The sequence below is a fragment of the Pipistrellus kuhlii genome, unplaced genomic scaffold (genome assembly GCF_014108245.1).
Source record: "Pipistrellus kuhlii isolate mPipKuh1 unplaced genomic scaffold, mPipKuh1.p scaffold_m20_p_16, whole genome shotgun sequence".
Lineage (NCBI taxonomy): Eukaryota > Metazoa > Chordata > Mammalia > Chiroptera > Vespertilionidae > Pipistrellus > Pipistrellus kuhlii.
This window is the reverse complement of record NW_023425471.1, coordinates 16,994,772-17,013,714: the sequence shown is the minus strand read 5'-3', so window position 1 is coordinate 17,013,714 and position 18,943 is coordinate 16,994,772. Positions and strand designations below refer to the sequence as shown.

Sequence of the window (18,943 nt, the reverse complement as noted above, 5' to 3'; positions counted from 1 at the left end):
GAATGTCTGCCCCTGGTGGTCAGTGCATATCATAGCGACTGGTCATTCCTGTCATTCTGCCATAACAGTTGCTTAGGCTTTTATTATATAGATTGTAGAATAATATCATGTAAGGATATTCTTTGCTCTAGGCCATGGCAATTCAATTTCAAACTGGCTTTCAATTTCTTTTTGTAATTTTATATAAACTTTGTCAGGGAGGCAAAAACACAAATTACTTACTTTAGTTCAAAAGGCCAAATATATTGACTTTCAATTACCATCCTTACAACTTTTGAAGGAAACTTCTCTTTGTTTCCTTCCAAAATAATTTTTAAGCTACAGAGAGTTTCATTTAAAAATCTTTGTGACATGAAACAATTTCTCTTCAGGTTATGGTGACCACTAGAATGGATTAGATTTAATATGTCATTTTTATTTTTTATAATTTATATATATATATATATATATATATATATATATATATATATATATATATATATATTTTACATATGTGTCTTTATTCCCCATAACCCCCCAGCTCCCACTTATACCTTTTTGCTGTATCCTCACTTGGTGGAAATGGAGGTATTTTTTAAAGGGTACTAATCTGATCATGGGGGCTCTACTCTCATAACCTCAACTAAGCCTAATTACCTCCCCAAAGCCCACCTCCTTATATTGTCATATTGGGGAATTCAACCTTCAACATATGAATTTTGGAGAGATACAAACATTAATTCCGTAAGATATAGGTAGATTTTCAACCTTACTTCCTAATAGAAAATTATACTCTTGAAAAAATATAGCATACCTGAAATAAGACTTTAGTTAGAGCATTATCCTGATATGCCAAGTTGGTGTGTTTGATTCCCATTCAGGACATATACAACAGTCAATCAATGAATGCATAAATAAGTGGAACACCAAATTTTTCTCTCTCTTCCTCTCCCTCCCTCCCTCCCTCTCCCTAATTTTCTTTAAAATTAAAAACAAAACATGACCTAAAAAGTGCTCAGTATATGTCTAAAGTAATATACTTCAGTAGTTCTCTGGTAAATATCAGCAGTACAAGAGATGATTATCCTCACATACAAAAAGCTTTAACCTATTTTGAGAAGTAAGGAAAAATATTAAAACAAACCAATGTCATTGATTATAAGTGCCTTTTGTTTAATTTAATTTAATTTTTTAAAAAATATATTTTATTGATTTTTTACAGAGAGGAAGGGAGAGAGAGAGAGCTAGAAACGTCGATGAGAGAGAAGCTGCCTCCTGCACACCCCCTACTGGGGATGTGCCCGCAACCAACATACATGCCCCTGACCGGAATCGAACCTGGGACCTTTCAGTCCGCAGACCGATGCTCTACCACTGAGCCAAACCAGCTTCGGCAGTGCCTGTGTTTTGATATCTAAGGGAACTTTGGCAGAACAAAAACCATTAGGGAAGTATTCATTAAGACATTTCAGTTTGAGATGAACTTTACAGGATTTAAAAAGAACTCTAAGATGTCTCTTTCACTGTTAATCCTACTATTTTCTAGTAAAGGAGAGGCCAATCTAATATTAAGCTTTATCTTTAAAGTAAAATATTGCATAATTAAGATTTATTTTTTTATTTTTTATAGCTCTGTTCTATTAAGTGCTAACTTGATGTCAACTCTAATATAAAACAAGTGTTTATTTTATTATAAATAATGTTTCATAATTTTATCTAAATTTGCCTCTGTATTGATATTATATATCACACTTCATAGTAATTAAATTATTTACTTTAAAAGTTCTTCTTAAATAAATTTCCCTGTTAAATTTGGATCATTTTAAACATATTTATTTGTGTTATACATTTTTTATTTCATAACTACTAATATTTAGGCTTTTAATTTAAAATAGAGTCACTATTTTATTACTGGTTATTATAAGCTAGCTTGTTGTTTATAAGAAATCATTCCTCAAAGAATATATATTTTCCTGAGTGATTATATGACAAAAGAAAAGTTTATAAAAAGTAATATATATATATCAACAGAATGCAAAAAATATCTGTGATATATTTGCAGTTTTGTTCTGCAGCAATAGGGAGCCATTGAGAGTTTTATAACAGTTAAATTTGCATTTTTTAAACATTCTGTAGTAGTAAGACTTTTGGTGGTAAGGAGACCAGTTTGATGAGCTAATCTATATAAAGTAGCATTGGGTGTGAAGAGGAGAGAGAGACAAGTTTATTTCAGAAGAGGAAATTAAGGCCCAGGGAAAAAAACACATGGCATTTATATAAGAACATTAATAGCAGAGTTAAAATGAGCACTAGGACACCAAGACTCTGGTCCAGGCAAAACATTTCAAAACTTGTCATATAATTTGATTCCTTGACAAAAACTAACAGTAATCAAAAACTGTCATTTTGAACAATCATATGTCACTATGTTGACCTTTTTGTGTGTAAACGGCTTTATTAGCCTCAGGGCAATGAAAATGCTCTCTCAGCAAACTCTCAATAATTTTTCAATATGATTAAAATTCAAATTATGTCATCTTACTTGTGAGCAAAGTGAAAATATGTTATGGATAAGTCTTACATTTGATAGTTTAAGCCAATTAACAAAATCTGACAGCTGGTATAGACTTTGAGGTAAAATTCCCCTGCTGACTCAGGCAATGAAAAAGAATTTAATGTTCATTAAAATATGTCACAATCTGAGACCCAAAACAGGTGCCATCTGTCACTAGTTCCTACTACACACCTAAGTATAGATATTATGTACAAAAAACCTTTTATTTACAATCAGTATAATTGGTGTGGAAATATTATCACTATTAACTCATGGGGTTTTACCTACTTTTTATTTGAGGCGGGGGGGGGGACGGTGAGGAATCAAGTATTTCATTTCCTGTATATCTATAGTTTTATCCAAATTGCGTAGGTCTATTTTTATGGTAAAAATTGAAGTTTTATTTGCTATAAAGGATAAAAAGAAAAGGAGAGAAGAAACTGTATCCTTTACCAGGGGAATTCTAAGCTTATAGGAAAATGTAGGCTATCATGGGAAGGCCCAAACATGCAAAAGAGATGTTCGTGGGAACCAGTATAAGATGCTGGGAAGGACTGGCCATGGTTGCCAGGGAAGGTCAACTCTGGGAAGTTTGATCCAAGAGAATATCATGTGCAGGGAATATAGGATTCCTGTAGAATTGGGCACTCTCAGGTGCCTATGGGATCAAATGGCACAGAAGGGATGATTTTGGGAGCCCAGCATGTCCCCACTGATGGTGCTATTTTACCAGGACTTGTTACCTTGATCTTAGATTCCGTTCTCATCTTCAAAGAATTCATCCAGAAAGATTCAGTGTGGTCCCCACACTAGCTACTTCAGCATCACCTGGGAACTTGGTAGAAATGCAAATTCTTAGGTCCCCAACTCAGTCCTACTGACTCAGAAACTCTGGAAATAGTACTCAGCAATCTGCATTGTAATAAGCCTTCCAGGAGATTCTGATGTTCTCTTAAGTTGAGAATCTCCACAATGGATCAATCTACCTAAGTATAACAATAGGTGATTTGAATCAATTGAGTACTTCTCACATATAGGTAAGTAACTGCACATAAAATAGGTTCAGAAATCAATTTTGCTATATAAGAGAAATTGTCTTAGCATTAGTCTTCTGATGAGAATAGGGTGAAGACTTCCTGGGTCTTTTGTAAGTGTACATTTTTTTTCTTACTTCAAATCATCTAACCTTGACCAGATAGAAAATGCCTATTTGGTCTTCTTGAGCAGCTTAGCTGTCTCTTGCTGTTTCTACTTCACCTGATCTGATTTATTGACTGTACCTTCCTGCCTACTTTGGAGGTAGTTACAGGTGCGTGGCTTCTATGAAAATGCAATATTTTTTTTCTTTTAAGATCCTTTCTGACTGTATACAATTTTTCTGGAGCTTCTTTTTGCCTCCTGAGCTCTGTGTTTCTCTGGTACTCAAAGTCCTATATGATCAGGTTTTAAAAAGCAGAAATACTCTTTTTTTTTTTTAACCTGGCCACATAGAATCCATATTGAAAAGAATGTATATCTAAGGATAGATCAGAGAAGGCAGTTGATTACTATAATGTATCTGCAACCACCATGGACTTCTTATCTTCTGCGTCTTTTGGTCATGGTAGGATGTCCCTTCAGGAACTGAGCAATTATGGAGAGAGAGGGGGGGAGGGGAGGAAGGAAGAGTAAGGGAGAGGAAGGGAGAGGAAGGGAGAGGAAGGAAGAGGAAGGGAGAGGACGGGAGGAGATACCCAAAGCAAACAGAGGAAACAAATTGAGGCAAAACAACTAACCTGCCATCACCATTTAAAAAAGCACACACAGTGATCTAGATAGAAGCATTTGTTAGTACAGGAATTTTGTTATATAGATTTAGATAACTATATTGATTTGATAATTCCACAGTTGCATAATACTCTTTTTACTTTACTATGAGTGTATTTTTCCTAATTGTATTTAATGGTGACTTTCCACTTTATCGTTGTAATGTTCTCCAAATGCTTCTTTATTTAATTTAATGTGTTAACACAGGAGGCTTAGTTTCATTTGTCACTAAATTTCTTTGGCTATACAATTAGTTTTATAGATCATCTATGAAAACCTGTTAGGTTACATGAGGTTACCCATAAATTTCCAGTGCAAATTGTTTCCTGTTCTTTAAAAATAACTCAGACTCTTGCCTGAAATATTTTCAACTCATTATATATTTTGTTTAAACACTGGATGTACCTCTTAGCCTGACACATATAATTATTTAAAATCATCCCTTTAATCCTGAGAAAGTCAAAGAATATTGTATTTACATCTATTTTTAAAAGTATGTCTTTATTTCTGTCATGCTTTTTCCAAAAATAACTTGAGATGGCTTACAATAAAATAATTGCATGCTCTCCAGTTATAGTGGCTCAGATGGTTAGAACATCGTTTTATGCACATAAATGTTGTAGGTTTGATTCCCAGTCAAGGTACATGCATGACTTGCCCTGAAATTCCTGGTTTGGGCAAGGGAGTGATGTTTCTCTTCTCTGTTTCTCCTTCCTACTATATCCCTCCCTCTTTATAACCCTTTCTCCCTCCCTCTCTCTTTTCCTTCCTCTCTCTAAGCACATCCTCCTCTGATGAGGGTAAATATATCTATCTATATCTATATCTATATCTATATCTATATCTATATCTATATCTATATCTATATCTATCTATATCTATCTATCTATCTATCTATCTATCTATCTATCTATCTATATATATATATATATATATATATATATATATATATATATAAAAGCCTAAGCAACTGCTGACTGGACAACTGGCAGGTAGCTAGGATACACATTGATCACCATGGGGTAGACACTCGACTCAAGAGCTGCTGAGCAACAGCAACTTTGCAGAGTGCCCTATCGCACTCCAGGACCCCTCTGGAGATTTCGAACTGCTGGTTTCAGCCCGATCTCTGCAGATCAGGCCAACGGACCCCACTGCACGAATCCATACACCAGGCCACTAGTAAATAAATAAATGCCAAAAGTTAATAAAAGGAAAATGAGACTCCATACAGAATTGGAAGACTCTACACTAAAATTTGAATTTGGGTCTCAGTTCTAGGCAAGTAGCATAAATTTTTGGTTTAATACTAGTCCAAGTATGCACTTAAATTTAATGGAAGGAAAGCTAATCTGATTTAGACAAAATCAAGGTATAAAATTTATCTATTACTAACTTCAGTTTATGAGTAATTAATTGGTGCATCTGTTTCATGACAATTGCTTTAACATATATAATGTTCATTCTTAAATAAATTTGTGTTTGTTTTGAAATGACAGGCCTCACAGCTTAGTTTATGTTCATTGTTTTTGCTACCACTACCAAGAGGGGATTATAAAGGGTAAATAAAATAGGTTTTCCCTTTCTTTCCAGTACTTCTGTGATTAAAAGTTATATCAAGGACTAGTGTTTGACTGGAAATTAGATTTTCCAAAGTGCAGGGAAAAATGAAGGAATAAGCTGTCCTAATCTACTGATTTCACACACACCACTTTGTTTACTAATTCCATATTAACCAAAGGGCATATGTAATCCTCCATTACTCACAGGAACTTTGGAAATAAGAATGGTATAAAAATTATTTCATAAAATACATATGTATTTTGAAAACATGCAAAGTCATTCCAAAGGATTTGTGGCATATTCAGTTACTTAATGAACTAAAGTTAGTTTGAGAAGGTAATTATACTCAAAGAACCAAAATGAATTGAATAACATGCTAAAATATTTGTCAATAAACTTCATAACAAGGATTTCATATTCAAACTAGTGGCCCGGTGCATGGTGGGGGTTCACTCAGCCAAGCCTGCACCCTCTATTATTGGGGACTCCTTGGGGGATGTCTAACCATTGGTTTAAATGGTCAGACATCCCTCTCACAATCTGGGACCGCTGGCTCCTAACAACTCACTGCCTGCCTGATTGTCCCTAACTGCCCTCCTTTGCCAGCCTAATCTCACCCCCAACTGCCCTCCCCTGCTGGCCTGGTCGCCCCCAACTGCAATCCCCTGCTGGCCTGACCTTGCCTCCAATGGCCCTCCCCTGCCGACCTAATCTTGCTCCCAACTGCTCTCCCTGCCAGCCTGATCTTGCTCCCAACTGCCCTCCCCTGCCAGTCTGATTGCCCCTACCTGTCTCTGCCTTGGCCCCTACCAACATGGCTTTGTCAGAAAGGAAGTCGGACATCTGGAAAATGACCGGTCCGCCCATTCTAAGTAGCATATTACCCTTTTATTAATATAGATTACAGAGGATAGGATTGCTTAAATGTGAGTGTAGCCGTTTTCAGAAGGAGGAGATGCTCTAGACAAAAATACATAATCCCTATATCTGGACTAATAGCCATATGCACTCTACTGCAAACCGGTCATTAAAAAATTGAACTGCTTTCTTACACCTTACACCAAACAGCTGTTGCCCTTAAAACCCCTACTCAGCCCTCAACTTAGGTTCTACCTTCAAAGTTCACACATATTAGGTTCTGATAGGTTGGTTTCTATTCCAGTCAGTGTCAAAAGCTCTGCCACCTAGGCAGCCATTGGCTCCTGACGCTACACCCAGATTTGGTTCTGATTGGCTGGTTTCTATGCCAGTCAGTGTCTCCAGCCTGTATCTGGGCCTGATAAGAGAGGAGAGGCTGATCAACAGCCTCCCCAGGCTGCTGGTGAGGTCAGGAGAGAAAGGCAGATGCCACGGAGGCTGTGGATCAGACCCTACTTCTCTCTCCAAGCCTAAACAGCAGCTGCGCCTCTCTCTCTCTTCAGCTTCCCCAGCAGCCTGGGGTGGCTGATCAGCCCTCTCTCTGAGAGATCAGCAGTTCATCCCACTTGCCAGTCCCCACCCACCTGAGCCTGCTGTGCGCTCAGCTTGGTATTCAGTCATCCATTAGGTCATTTTGGATGCTACGGATCCTGGCATATATATATGAAAAATGTAAAAATTGCAAAAATATGTAATATTGCAAGTTTATCCAAATAATTACAGTATTTCAGAATGGGAAGGCTTTTAGCCATGCTCATCTTCTCTTTGGTATTCCTGGCATGTGATATTTCACTTGAATTCTACTAGAAATAAAAAGTAAATTCACTATATTCAAGAGCCATACCATTCGCTGTTTTGTTAAGTATAAGAAGTAATTTCCATATGTTGATCATTGTTTTATCTTTTGAATAAAGGCTACTTTTTTTTTTTTTTTTACTTGGCAGTTCTTCAAATATTTTAAGGTACCTTTAAATTCCTATATTGTTTATTCTACATTTGACTTTTATTTTTTAACTTCAAGCTTCTTGGGAAAATTATTGGGATTTTAATTTTATACTTTGGTTCTTTGGGGTACAATTACAATATTTTCTTTGCAAATAAGAAAATACATGTAAAAGAAAGTTGAATTGGAGTTTTTTATAAAATGTAGCCTAGGCTTATTCTGTGTTCTTTCTTGTTTTAAAAGGTTTTGAAAACAGAGGTAGAAAATAAAAGGGAAAACATAAACAAACTCCGGTCACTTTACCAAGATCTTCTTGCAACATTGAAAAATACATCAGTAACACAAAAAATGGAAGCACGGCTGAACAACTTTGCCCAGCGCTGGGATAATTTAACCCAAAAACTTGAAAAGAGTTCAGCACAGGTTAGTGATTCTAATTATCCTGAAATAAATGTTCCTTGCTATTTTTGAAATCTAATGCATTAAGAGAACAATACTCTAACCCTACAAAGGATGCCATTGGGTTAGTCCTTGCAAAATACTTAGTTGAATAAAAACATGGCTCTCATGGATGTTTTGATATTAGAGAATGTAGGAGGGGTGAGTGATAATTGACTGAACTAATTTACCGCCTAAGAGTGTAAAGCTGCCACTTCAGCAGGAATGGGGATCTGAGTGACTTAGAGCAGTTGGACAAAATGCTAGGGAACTGTGTTTCCAAAGTAACCCCAAATCATCGATTCATAGAACCATGAGGAAGGAAATTAATTGTCCAAGGAATGTTTGTGATAGGTGTAGCCTAGGGCACAAATCTTTTGGTTTCACTAAAAATATCTTTGTACTAGAGCAAGTGAGAATCTAATCATTGGACTTTTTGCCAGAGATAGTTGATTTATAAAATAATTAATGTGGCTTAGTTACATTCAATACATATTGGCTTTAGATTAGGAAAACATCTAAGTTATACTTAGTATATACTAAGTTATACTTGGACTTTATAGTTAAAAGTTGAAACTAAAAGTTTTGGTAGTTTATATGAGGTATTTTAAAAGTGCAAACTTACTATCTTATGTTGTCAGATAGTGGAATCATGGGAAGTTTTCAAAATATTAACATTATATATAACAGTATTTAACATATTTTGCCATACTGTTTTACATTATAGAGACCAACTTTTATCAATTGGTCACAATTCATAGCTCAGTACACCATTCATGCATCTCTATTACAGCAGTGATCACATTCAATAGCTTTAGAGGCATGTATTTACTCTGTTGTGAGACAGAGCAGAGATTTTGTTTTCTTGAGATTTGACATGTGGTAGGTTACACTTACGAAATATTCATGGAAAGATTAAATGAAGGTTGAAGTATTGCTTCTAAAAATACAACTTAAGAAGATATGATCAGGAAAAATATATGATTTTCAATCATAGTTAAGTTTCCTTTTAAAATCAAATTCATATTTAAATTTGGAAAGAATATAAATTGCAATCATTTTCTGTGCAATCATTAGGCAATAATAAAAATTCCATTTGTTTTCCATTATATATTTTATCAGTAACTTGATCTAATAGTGATTTTACTACCAGAATATGATTCCTCTTATTATAAGTGACCTGGCCATGGCTACTTTGCAGTGTGATTGGCATCTATGTAATAAATATGTGAGGCATTAGAAAATGTGATACTTTTGCTGAAGCCGGTTTGGCTCAGTGGTAGAGCGTCGGTCTGCGGACTGAAAGGTCCCAGGTTCGATTCCGGTCAAGGGCATGTACATTGGTTGCGGGCACATCCCCGGTAGGGGTTGTGCAAGAGGCAGCTGGTCGATGTTTCTCTCTCATCGACTTTTCTAGCTCTCTATCTCCCTTCCTCTCTGAAAAAATTAATAAAAATATATTAAAAAAAGAAAGAAAGAAAATTTGATACTTTTATGTTTTAATTTACTGAATTTATTGGAGTGACATTGTTTAATAAAATTATATAGGTTTAAAAAGTACAATTGTATAATACGTTATCTGTGTATTATATTGTGTGTTTATCACACCAATTCAAGTCTCCTTACATCACCACTTATCTCCCCTTTATCCTATTCTACCTCCCTCAACCCCGTTTCCCTTCTGGTATGTATCCATTGATTGCATAGATTATTGCTGCTGGAAAATCATAAGTTACCATGTTATGAGAAAATAGCATTATTTGATAAAGTTGTTTTGAAATATATCCCTTTAAATGAATATGTTTATGAGGATGTAACTTAACAATAGGTCATGTTCTCCTTCACTTGCAATAGTTTTTATTTTATCTTTAAATTTATTTCAGTTGATTTCAGAGAGGAAGGGAGAGGGAGAGAGAGATTGAAACATCAAAGATGAGAGAGAATCATTGATTGGTTGTCTCCTGCATGCCCCACGTGGGATTGAGCCCACAACTGCGGCATGTGCCCTGACCAGGGATCATACTGTGACCTCCTGGTTCACAGGTTGTGCTCAATCACTGAGCCATACCAGCCAGGCACAATAGTTTTCAAACTTGAGTCTGCATAATATTCACCTGGGAAACTAATTAAAATATATAGTCCTAGAATCTGTGTTGAGAAAATCTCATTGAGCAGGCCAGTAATATGCATATAGTCTTTCATATAGTCTACTGGCCATATTTTTTTTTAAAAAAAAACACATTGAATTAGCAAGATAATGAATCATGGGCCAATTTCACATTGTGATTTTACACAATGCTGCCTGAAATAGGGAGAATGGAGACCTTTCTAACAATGCAGTAGTGAAATATGCTCATTTCCTTGGAATGCCACTACTTTCTGAAGAGGTTGGACAACTCATCAAAATATTATGAATTTATTATGCCAGTTAGTAAAAAAAAAATTAGAAGTCTTATTTTTAATGGTCTAGAAATTATGAAATCACCACCCAGGGCAACTTATTTAACGTCTTATTTTTTAACTTTTCAAAATCTGCAATAAAACAGTACTTGCTCTGGTTTGTTCATTTCTTTATAAAATCATGTCCAATATACATTACAACATGTATCTGATGAGGATAAAGTAAAGCAATAGACATGAAAGCATTTGGAGGGGGATGTGTTCTGGATATGCAAAGTATACTGTTTAGTGAGTCTGGAGGGCATATTATGGTTCACTATGATTATTTTAATTTTCAAACAGTTGTACACTTCTATACAAGATCAAAACCAGATAAATGTATTTATTAGGCAAGTTGCTTCCTAGAACACTAACCTTGAACTTCTCTTAAGCTCATTTCAGTTTTTACTCATTAGCTTTTATTTAAAAAATGTACTATCAGAGCCCCAATCGCAATCATTGCTGGAGGTATTGAGGCTCTTAGGAAGAAAAAAAAATGTAGCTAACCAGGGAAAGAGGAATTAAAAGGAGATAGAATAAGCAAAAAATATTATCTTACAACTAACAAAGCCATTGAATTTTTTACTGAAGGTCAGATTGAACATGGTCAAAATCTATACTAAAAAAAATGGTAATATGCTAATTAGACCGGGTCAACCGGACATCTTCTGTATGTCCAACTTCCTTTTGGACAGTTATGGGGCAACCAGGCCATCATGGTGAAAGTTAGGGAGTGACTGCATTAGCAGGGGGTAGTTTGGGGGGACCAGGGCAGTAGGGGGCAGTTAGGGGATGACCAGGCCTGCAAGCAGAGACAGGGGCAATAAGACAGGCATGTAGAGTGGTTAGGGGTGATCAGGCAGGCAGAAAGGCAAGCATTTAGGAGCCAGCAGTCCCAGACTTCAAAGAGGGATGTCCTGGATTGAAGAGGGAGCAGGCTGGGCTGAGGGACACCCCTCAATGCAGGAATTTTGTGCACGAAGCCTCAAGTTATTACAAAAGAAAAATTCCAAGAATTTTGAGAGTAAGGTCATGACTTTGGAGAACAAAGCTTACTTGTATGCGAATCTGCCAGCATGTTCATGGGGGAAAATGTACTCAGTCTTTAAAAAATCCTTTTAAATAATTCGTGCCACAAAGAAGGAGCAAAATTCTAGTAATGGTTAAAATTCAGTATGATATAAGAACTGTTATGGAGATGACAAAGCCACTGATTGTGTTAGTATAAAGAACATTGTGTGACCAAAATTTTGACTGCTATTCAGGTCAAAGCTTTGAGGGATTTTGACCTTCTAAAGCAGTAGCATGGCCAGCGATCAAAGTGTGATAAAAAATCAACTGTGAGAGCTGCTGTCTTGCATTTCAAAGTCAGGTCTATCTTGAATAATATCTGGACACAAGCAAAGCATGCTTAAGTTGATGAGAAAGCAACCTAAGAAAGTAAAGATAATTAAAAAAAAAGATTTTTCAGTGACAGTTCACATATAATATTATATAGGTTTCTGGTATGCAACATAGTGATTAGGCATTCATATAATTTATTTTTTGCTTCTAAAAGTTAGAAAGAATAATAGTCCTTGCTATATGGACACTTAAAATAAAGAAAAGGGAGCAAATGAAATATATTGGATTGACTTATTTAAGTATTCATATGACCATGTGTTTCCTCTCAATTGTTTGTAAATATGCTTGTTGAAATACACACTGTTTCTTTCCTAAATGCTGTGATCCTGAAGTACACAATTTTATCTTCATTATAATTAGGTAATATGATATTCAAAAATTCATTATAGTTAATACTTTATAATTAAATGTATTTGAAAGTGATTTGAAATATTATTTTCCCCATTTAACTGAAATCATATATACTATGGAAAGTCATACTGTTTAGTGGGTCTATAAATCACATTATTCAGGAGAGAAACAAAGATGGTGGCACAGTTAAGTACCTAAACTGCTGCCTCACACAACAATTTCAAAACTACAACTGAAAGACAGAATGGACATTATCCAGAACCACAGGAAAGCTGGTTTAGTGGAAATTCTACAAATAGAAGGAAAGAGAAAAGCTCACAGAGAATCAGAGGAGCTGCAATTGCTGAGGTATGGAGATACACATGCAGAGAGGAGGGGTGGCTAAGTGCCTGGCTGGCTTTCTCTGGCAGGAGGGGGAAGGAAGCCCTAGACTGCACTGAAGCCCAGTTCCGGGTGAAACCCCATGGACCCAGGCTCATATGGGGGGATCTGGACTGTCAGGCAGAAAGGGGAGCCTATGGAAGGCAGATGTCTGGAGGCATGCACACAAAGGCAGGGCTGATGGGAAGCCAAGACTGTTTTCTCACCCCTGAGACTCCGCCCCATCCAAGCTGAGCACAGAGGCTTTTGCAATTTTGCAAGTCTGGTCCCATAAGGCTGTCTCCAGCACAGAAGATATCCCGGTGTAGACACAGCTGATATTCACATGCAATTGGCCTAAAGGTCAATTACTCCCAGTGATACCAACAACAATCAAGACTTAACTACAACAAAGCTGTACACACAGTCCACAAAGGGGTGCACCAAGAGTGTCCACCTCAGGTAACTGGGGAGGCCGATTCACTGGGCCATATAAGACATCTATCTCACAAAGCTACCATACTAATTCAGGGAAACAGCGAAAATGGGGAAACAAAGAAACAGATCACAAACGGAAGAAATGGAGGAAAACAAATGACTGGATATAGAGTACAAAACCACAGTTATAAGGTTTTTCAAGAATTTTCTAGAAAAGGCTGATAAATTTAGCAAGACCCTTGAGGATATGAAAAAGGACCAACTAGAAATAAATCATACACTGACAGAAGTAAAAAATATTATACAGAGACACAACAGCAGACTAGAGGAATGCAAGAATCAAGTCAAATATTCAAAATACAAAGAAGCAAAAAACACTCAACTGGAAAAACAAAAAGAAAAAAGAATAAAAAAAGTTGAAGATAGTTTAAGAAGCCTCTGGGACAACTTCAAGTGTACCAAAATCAGAACTATGGAGGTACCAGAAGAAGAGAGAAAGCAAGATACTGAAAACCTATTTGAAGAAATGATGACTGATCACTTCCCCCACCTGGTGAAAGAAATAGACTTATAAGTCCAGGAAATACACAGACCCCAAACAAAAGGAATCCAAAGAGGACCGAATCCAAAGACAAAGAAAGAATATTAAAAAGAGCAAAAGAAAAACAGTAACTTACTTAAAAGGGAGCATCCATAAGATTGTCAACTGACTTCTCAATAGAAACTATGCAGGCCAGATGGGACTGGCAAGAAATATTCAGAGTGATGAATAGCAAGAACCTACAACCTAGATTACTCTATCCTGCAAAGCTATTCAGAATTGAAGATCAGATAAAGAGCTTCACAGATAAGAAAAAGCTAAAGGAGTTCATCAGCACTAAACCAGTATTATATGAAATGCTGAAAGGTATTCTTTAAGAAGAGGAAGAAAAAAATAGTAAAGATAAAATTTATGAACAATAAATACATATCTATCAATAAGTGAACCTAAAATTAAAGTGAATTAAAAATCCGAGGAACAGAATAAACTGGGGAATATAATAGAATCAGGGGCATAGAAAGGGAGTGGATTGATAATTCTCAGGGGGAAAGAGGTTTGGGGTTCAGGAAGAGACTACAAAAACTGTACACCTATGGATGAGGACAGCGGAGGGGATATAAGGGCAGAGGGTAAGATGGGACCCAAGTGGAAGGGAGCTATGGGAGGGGTGGAAAGGAGAAACAATTGTAATAATCTGAACAATGAAGATTTATTAAATAAAAAACATTATTCATATGGTTTATTATTTATTCTTGTAATTTATAGTAAATTTTACATCGGATATTTAGTTGTAAGAATGTATCTATTTAGATAAGTACAGAAGTGCCATAGTTTTGTGATTATGTAACAGAATGAATTATTTTCTTTGCCAAGGATATGAAACATTCTATGACTTATCTAAGTCCACAGATTTTATTCACTTTTCATGAATATTTTGCTGTATTCTTTTATATATATATATATATATATATATATATATATATATATATATATATATATTGATATATTGATATATATATTGATATATATATATATATATTATTGATTTTTTATGGAGAGGAAGGGAGAGGGAGAGAGAGTTAGAAATGTTGATGAGAGAGAAACATCAACCAGCTGCCTCTTGCACACCCCCTACCGGGGATGTGCCCACAACCAAGGTACATGCCCTTGACCAGAATCGAACCTGGGACCTTTCAGTCCCCAGACCAACACTCTATCCACTGAGCCAAACTGGTTTCGGCTTTTTGCTGTATTCTTAAAGACCATTTTTGCAATGTTCTGAACTATGAACACAAATATCTCAAATATAAAATTAATATGCTCAGAATTCCCCATCCTTGAACATAAGCATATATGTTTATGCAACATATGCCTGTCTATATTCATAGATACCCAAATAGAGAAAGTGGTCATTGTGTCTGTATCTATTCTATCATTTATGTCCTTCTGAAAGTTTTAAAACTCTTGCTAGACATGTGAATTGTGTAAAACACAGTTGAAGATAATAAGACAGTGTTTCTCATAATACTAGATATGCAAATATGTACAAAACTATTAAGGTGAAAATTTATTTGTCTTTCTTTTCTGATTTTTTCCTCATTTCCTTGAGATCCTGTTTTTATTTCCCATAAAATATTTTTCGTGCATCTTTTGATTGCACCTATTCCCAAAGCATTATTTTGTAGCATTTTAATACCTAAAATGTAGTTACAATTGGTTTGTCTATTTTCTTTTTGTTGATTATTTTAATTAAAATATTCTAATGCCTTTCAGTTGCCAACCCTTTATGTTGCCTCCTAAAAGCTTTCCAAGCCTAATCAGCCTACTGCTAATAAAAAATAAATAAATAAAATAAATGATTTTATAAAACCTAGAATTAAAATTCCCTCACTTATTTTAGGTTTCTGTCTTATTTAAATTTATAGACTACCCATCTTGAATTTTAGAACATCTTCTGATTATTGCTTAGATTAAATGTGAAAATTTTGAAGTTATAGCTTAAATATTTTTGGAAATTAACTATATCCTTTGCAAACTCCAACTAAAATAGGTTTTTGGGATTGGGCCTTGAGTATCCGTAGACTGGATTTTATGTTGTAAATTTATTATTAACAACAACATAAAATGTTGTAGGCACTGAAAATTTAAAAGATGAGAGCTGAATTAGCTGTTGTAATTTCTCATTCCTTATTTATAAAATTAAAAGTTTGGACAGGAAAGATCTCTATAGCGTCCTTCCTGTCCTAAATGTCCATGATATGTTTCTCTTTTCTTAAAATCCTATTTAATAAAGAGGGAATATGCTAATTGACTGCCACACCCTCACAATATGGTGACACCCATAGCCACAAGATGGTGGTTCCCAGTCCTCTCAGCCACGCCTCATCCAGCCTCAGTCTCCCAATCCCCTCAGCCTCGCTTCATCCAGCCAGAGTCCCTCAGTCCCCTCAGCTCTGCCTCACCCAGTTCCTGTAGCAACCAGCCTCATCCAGTCCCAGTCTCCAGTCTCCTCAGCGCCGCCTAATCCAGCCAGAGTCCCCAAGTCCCATCAGCCACTTAGAGGAAGGCAGTTGGGGGGTATTGTGTCAGCAGGGGAGGACAGTTGGAAGTGATTGGACTGGCAGGGGAGGGCAGTTGGAGATGATCATGCCTGCAAGAGAGCAGTTAGGCATCAATCAGGCTGGCAGGGGAGCAGTTAGGGAGCAATCAGGCAGACAGTCAGGCGAGTGGTTAGAAGCCAATAGTCCTGGATTGTGAGAGGGATGTACAACTGCCAGATTGGGGTTAAACCAGTAGTCAGACATCCCCTTAGGGATCCCAGATTAGAGATGGTGCATGCTGGGCTGAGGGACCTCCCCCATTCGTGAATTTCATGCACCAGGCCACTGGTCCTATATAATAATCCTATATAACAAAAGGCTAATATGCAAATAGACTGAATGACTGGTCTCTATGACACACACTGACCACCAGGGACAGATGCTCAACATAGGAGTTGTCCCCCTGTGATCAGTGCGCTCCCACCGGGGGAGTGCTGCTCAGCCAAACTCTGGGCTGATAGCTGGCGAAGCACTAAGTTGTCCAACTACCCATGGGGAGTGGGCCTAAGCTGTCAGTTGGACATCCTCCCTAGAGGGCACAGGTCGGACTGAGGGACCCCCACGAAGTGCATGAATGTCATACACGAGACCTCTAGTTTTATATAAAACTCTAGAAGACAGAAGGAAGGCCAAGAGGCACATGAAAACATGCTCAAAGTCACTAATTATCCAAGATACGCAAATCAAAACAACAATGCAGTACCATCTCACACTTATCAGAATGGCTAACATCAACCAATCAACAAACGACAAGTGTTGGTGAGGTTGCTAAGAAAAAGGAACCCTCGTGCAGTGCTGGTGGGAATGCAGACTGGTGCAACTACTGTGGAGAACAGTATGGAGTTTCCTCAAAAAACTGAAAATGGAACTCCCATTTGACCAGTAATCCCACTCCTAGGAATATATCCTAAGAAACCAGAAACACCAATCAGAAAGGAAATATGCACCCCTATGTTTATAGCAGCACAATTTACAATAGCTAGAATTTAGAAACAGCCTAGATGCCTATCAGATGATTGGATCAAAAAATTATGGTACATCTACACAATGGAATACTATGCTGCCATAAAAAAAGGAATTCTCATCATTTGCAGCAACCTGGATGGAATTGGAGATCATCATGCTGAGTGAAATAAGCCAGTCAATGAAAGAGAAACACCACATGACCTCACTCATTTATGGATAATAAAGAACATTATTATCTTTTTGATGAACAAAAAGATAGATACAGAGACAGTAAAGCAACAAACAGACTGTCAAATTACAGCAGGGAGGATAGGGAGATCTGGGGGAGATAAGAGATCAACCAAAGGACTTGTATGCATGCGTATAAGCAAAACCAATGGACGAAAAACTCGGGGGGGGGCATGCATGGGAGTGGGAGGGCAATGGAAAGATATGTACACATAATACCTTAATTAAAAATAAATAAATAAATAAATAAAACTCTAGACTAATTAGCAAAGTGATTCCAATTATTTCTGCTATGTCAGTCTCAGAGTTGGCTGGCAGATGATAATGAAAATAAAATAAAATAAAATTCTCTTCATATTCAAGAAGACTAGATCTGAAATGATTACATTACACTCCTCATGAAATTGTAATTAAGATAAAAATATTCAGCATCTTTATGATACATCTGTTATCTACTGACAATAAATGAAATAACACATAAAGAAAGATACAAGTTCTTTTCTTATTATATGCTTGATAATCTGCATTTCTAGTTACAGAATACATTTTATTACTTAAAATCAAATGGTGTGTAGAGGAAGGTCATGTTGATCAGAAAAAAATAAATCTTGTTGCTTCTTGAATTTCTGCAGATGCAGTTAATTCAAATAGTTGCTCAAATTCTGTTTAATACGAATTCTGAAGCCCACATATATCTCTCTTTTCTGTCAATTTGAATGAAAGCTAATTTGAATTGAGGGACAAAATATGTACATAAAATTAAAATTTTGTAGGATAAGCCTTCTTAATTGTACAATATTTTATTTCAAATAGGAGGAATACTACCTTTATTATGCTTATGAATATTGACTCTAATTGTGCTCATGATCCCAATGTCAGTGTCTATTTAAGAAATTACACAGCCTTATTACCAGTACCAAAAGGGTAACAGTTAAATATTAAAATCTTGTCACCAAGCCATTGTCATGAACTTTAGCTAGCACTTCTTGTACACTACACTTAGCCTTGGCAATTGCTCTGTGCTCTTTCATGAGATATAGAATTTTATAGAGTATTGATTGATAGGTCAGCTCCCTTTGTGAACACCTGATCTTTTACCCCAGGTTTATCATAAAGTGCAGCATACAGTTACTTCTCTGTCTTGTGCTGCCATCCCTACAGAGATAGTTTTCAGTCTGGCTACCAATTCTTAGTTAAGGCAGTTACTGAGCTTATGTTTTAAGCTATAAAAGTACAATTCCTCCATATCTATTAAAAATCAGTGATTTCTCCAAAGTTATGTACATACAAAAAACATAGGGGAAAATAGAACATATATAATACTTTCAACAATAAAGAATTTTAAAAATAATCTACATAATGAAGGGCATATGGAGGTGAGTGAAAATTGATTCTAAATAACTAACAAAATAAAA

General features: G+C 36.2%; 1 protein-coding gene across 4 annotated transcripts in view; it reads left to right on the top strand.

The window, feature by feature from the left end:
* The window catches only part of DMD (dystrophin), a 1,962,662-nt gene that overhangs the window by 460,139 nt on the left and 1,483,580 nt on the right, over positions 1–18,943 (top strand). For all 4 annotated transcript variants that reach the window (XM_045582357.1, XM_045582356.1, XM_045582355.1 and 1 more), the window contains one exon: positions 8,007–8,186. In XM_045582357.1, the coding sequence (XP_045438313.1) occupies positions 8,007–8,186 (180 nt within the window). The remainder of the gene's footprint in view (positions 1–8,006; positions 8,187–18,943) is intronic.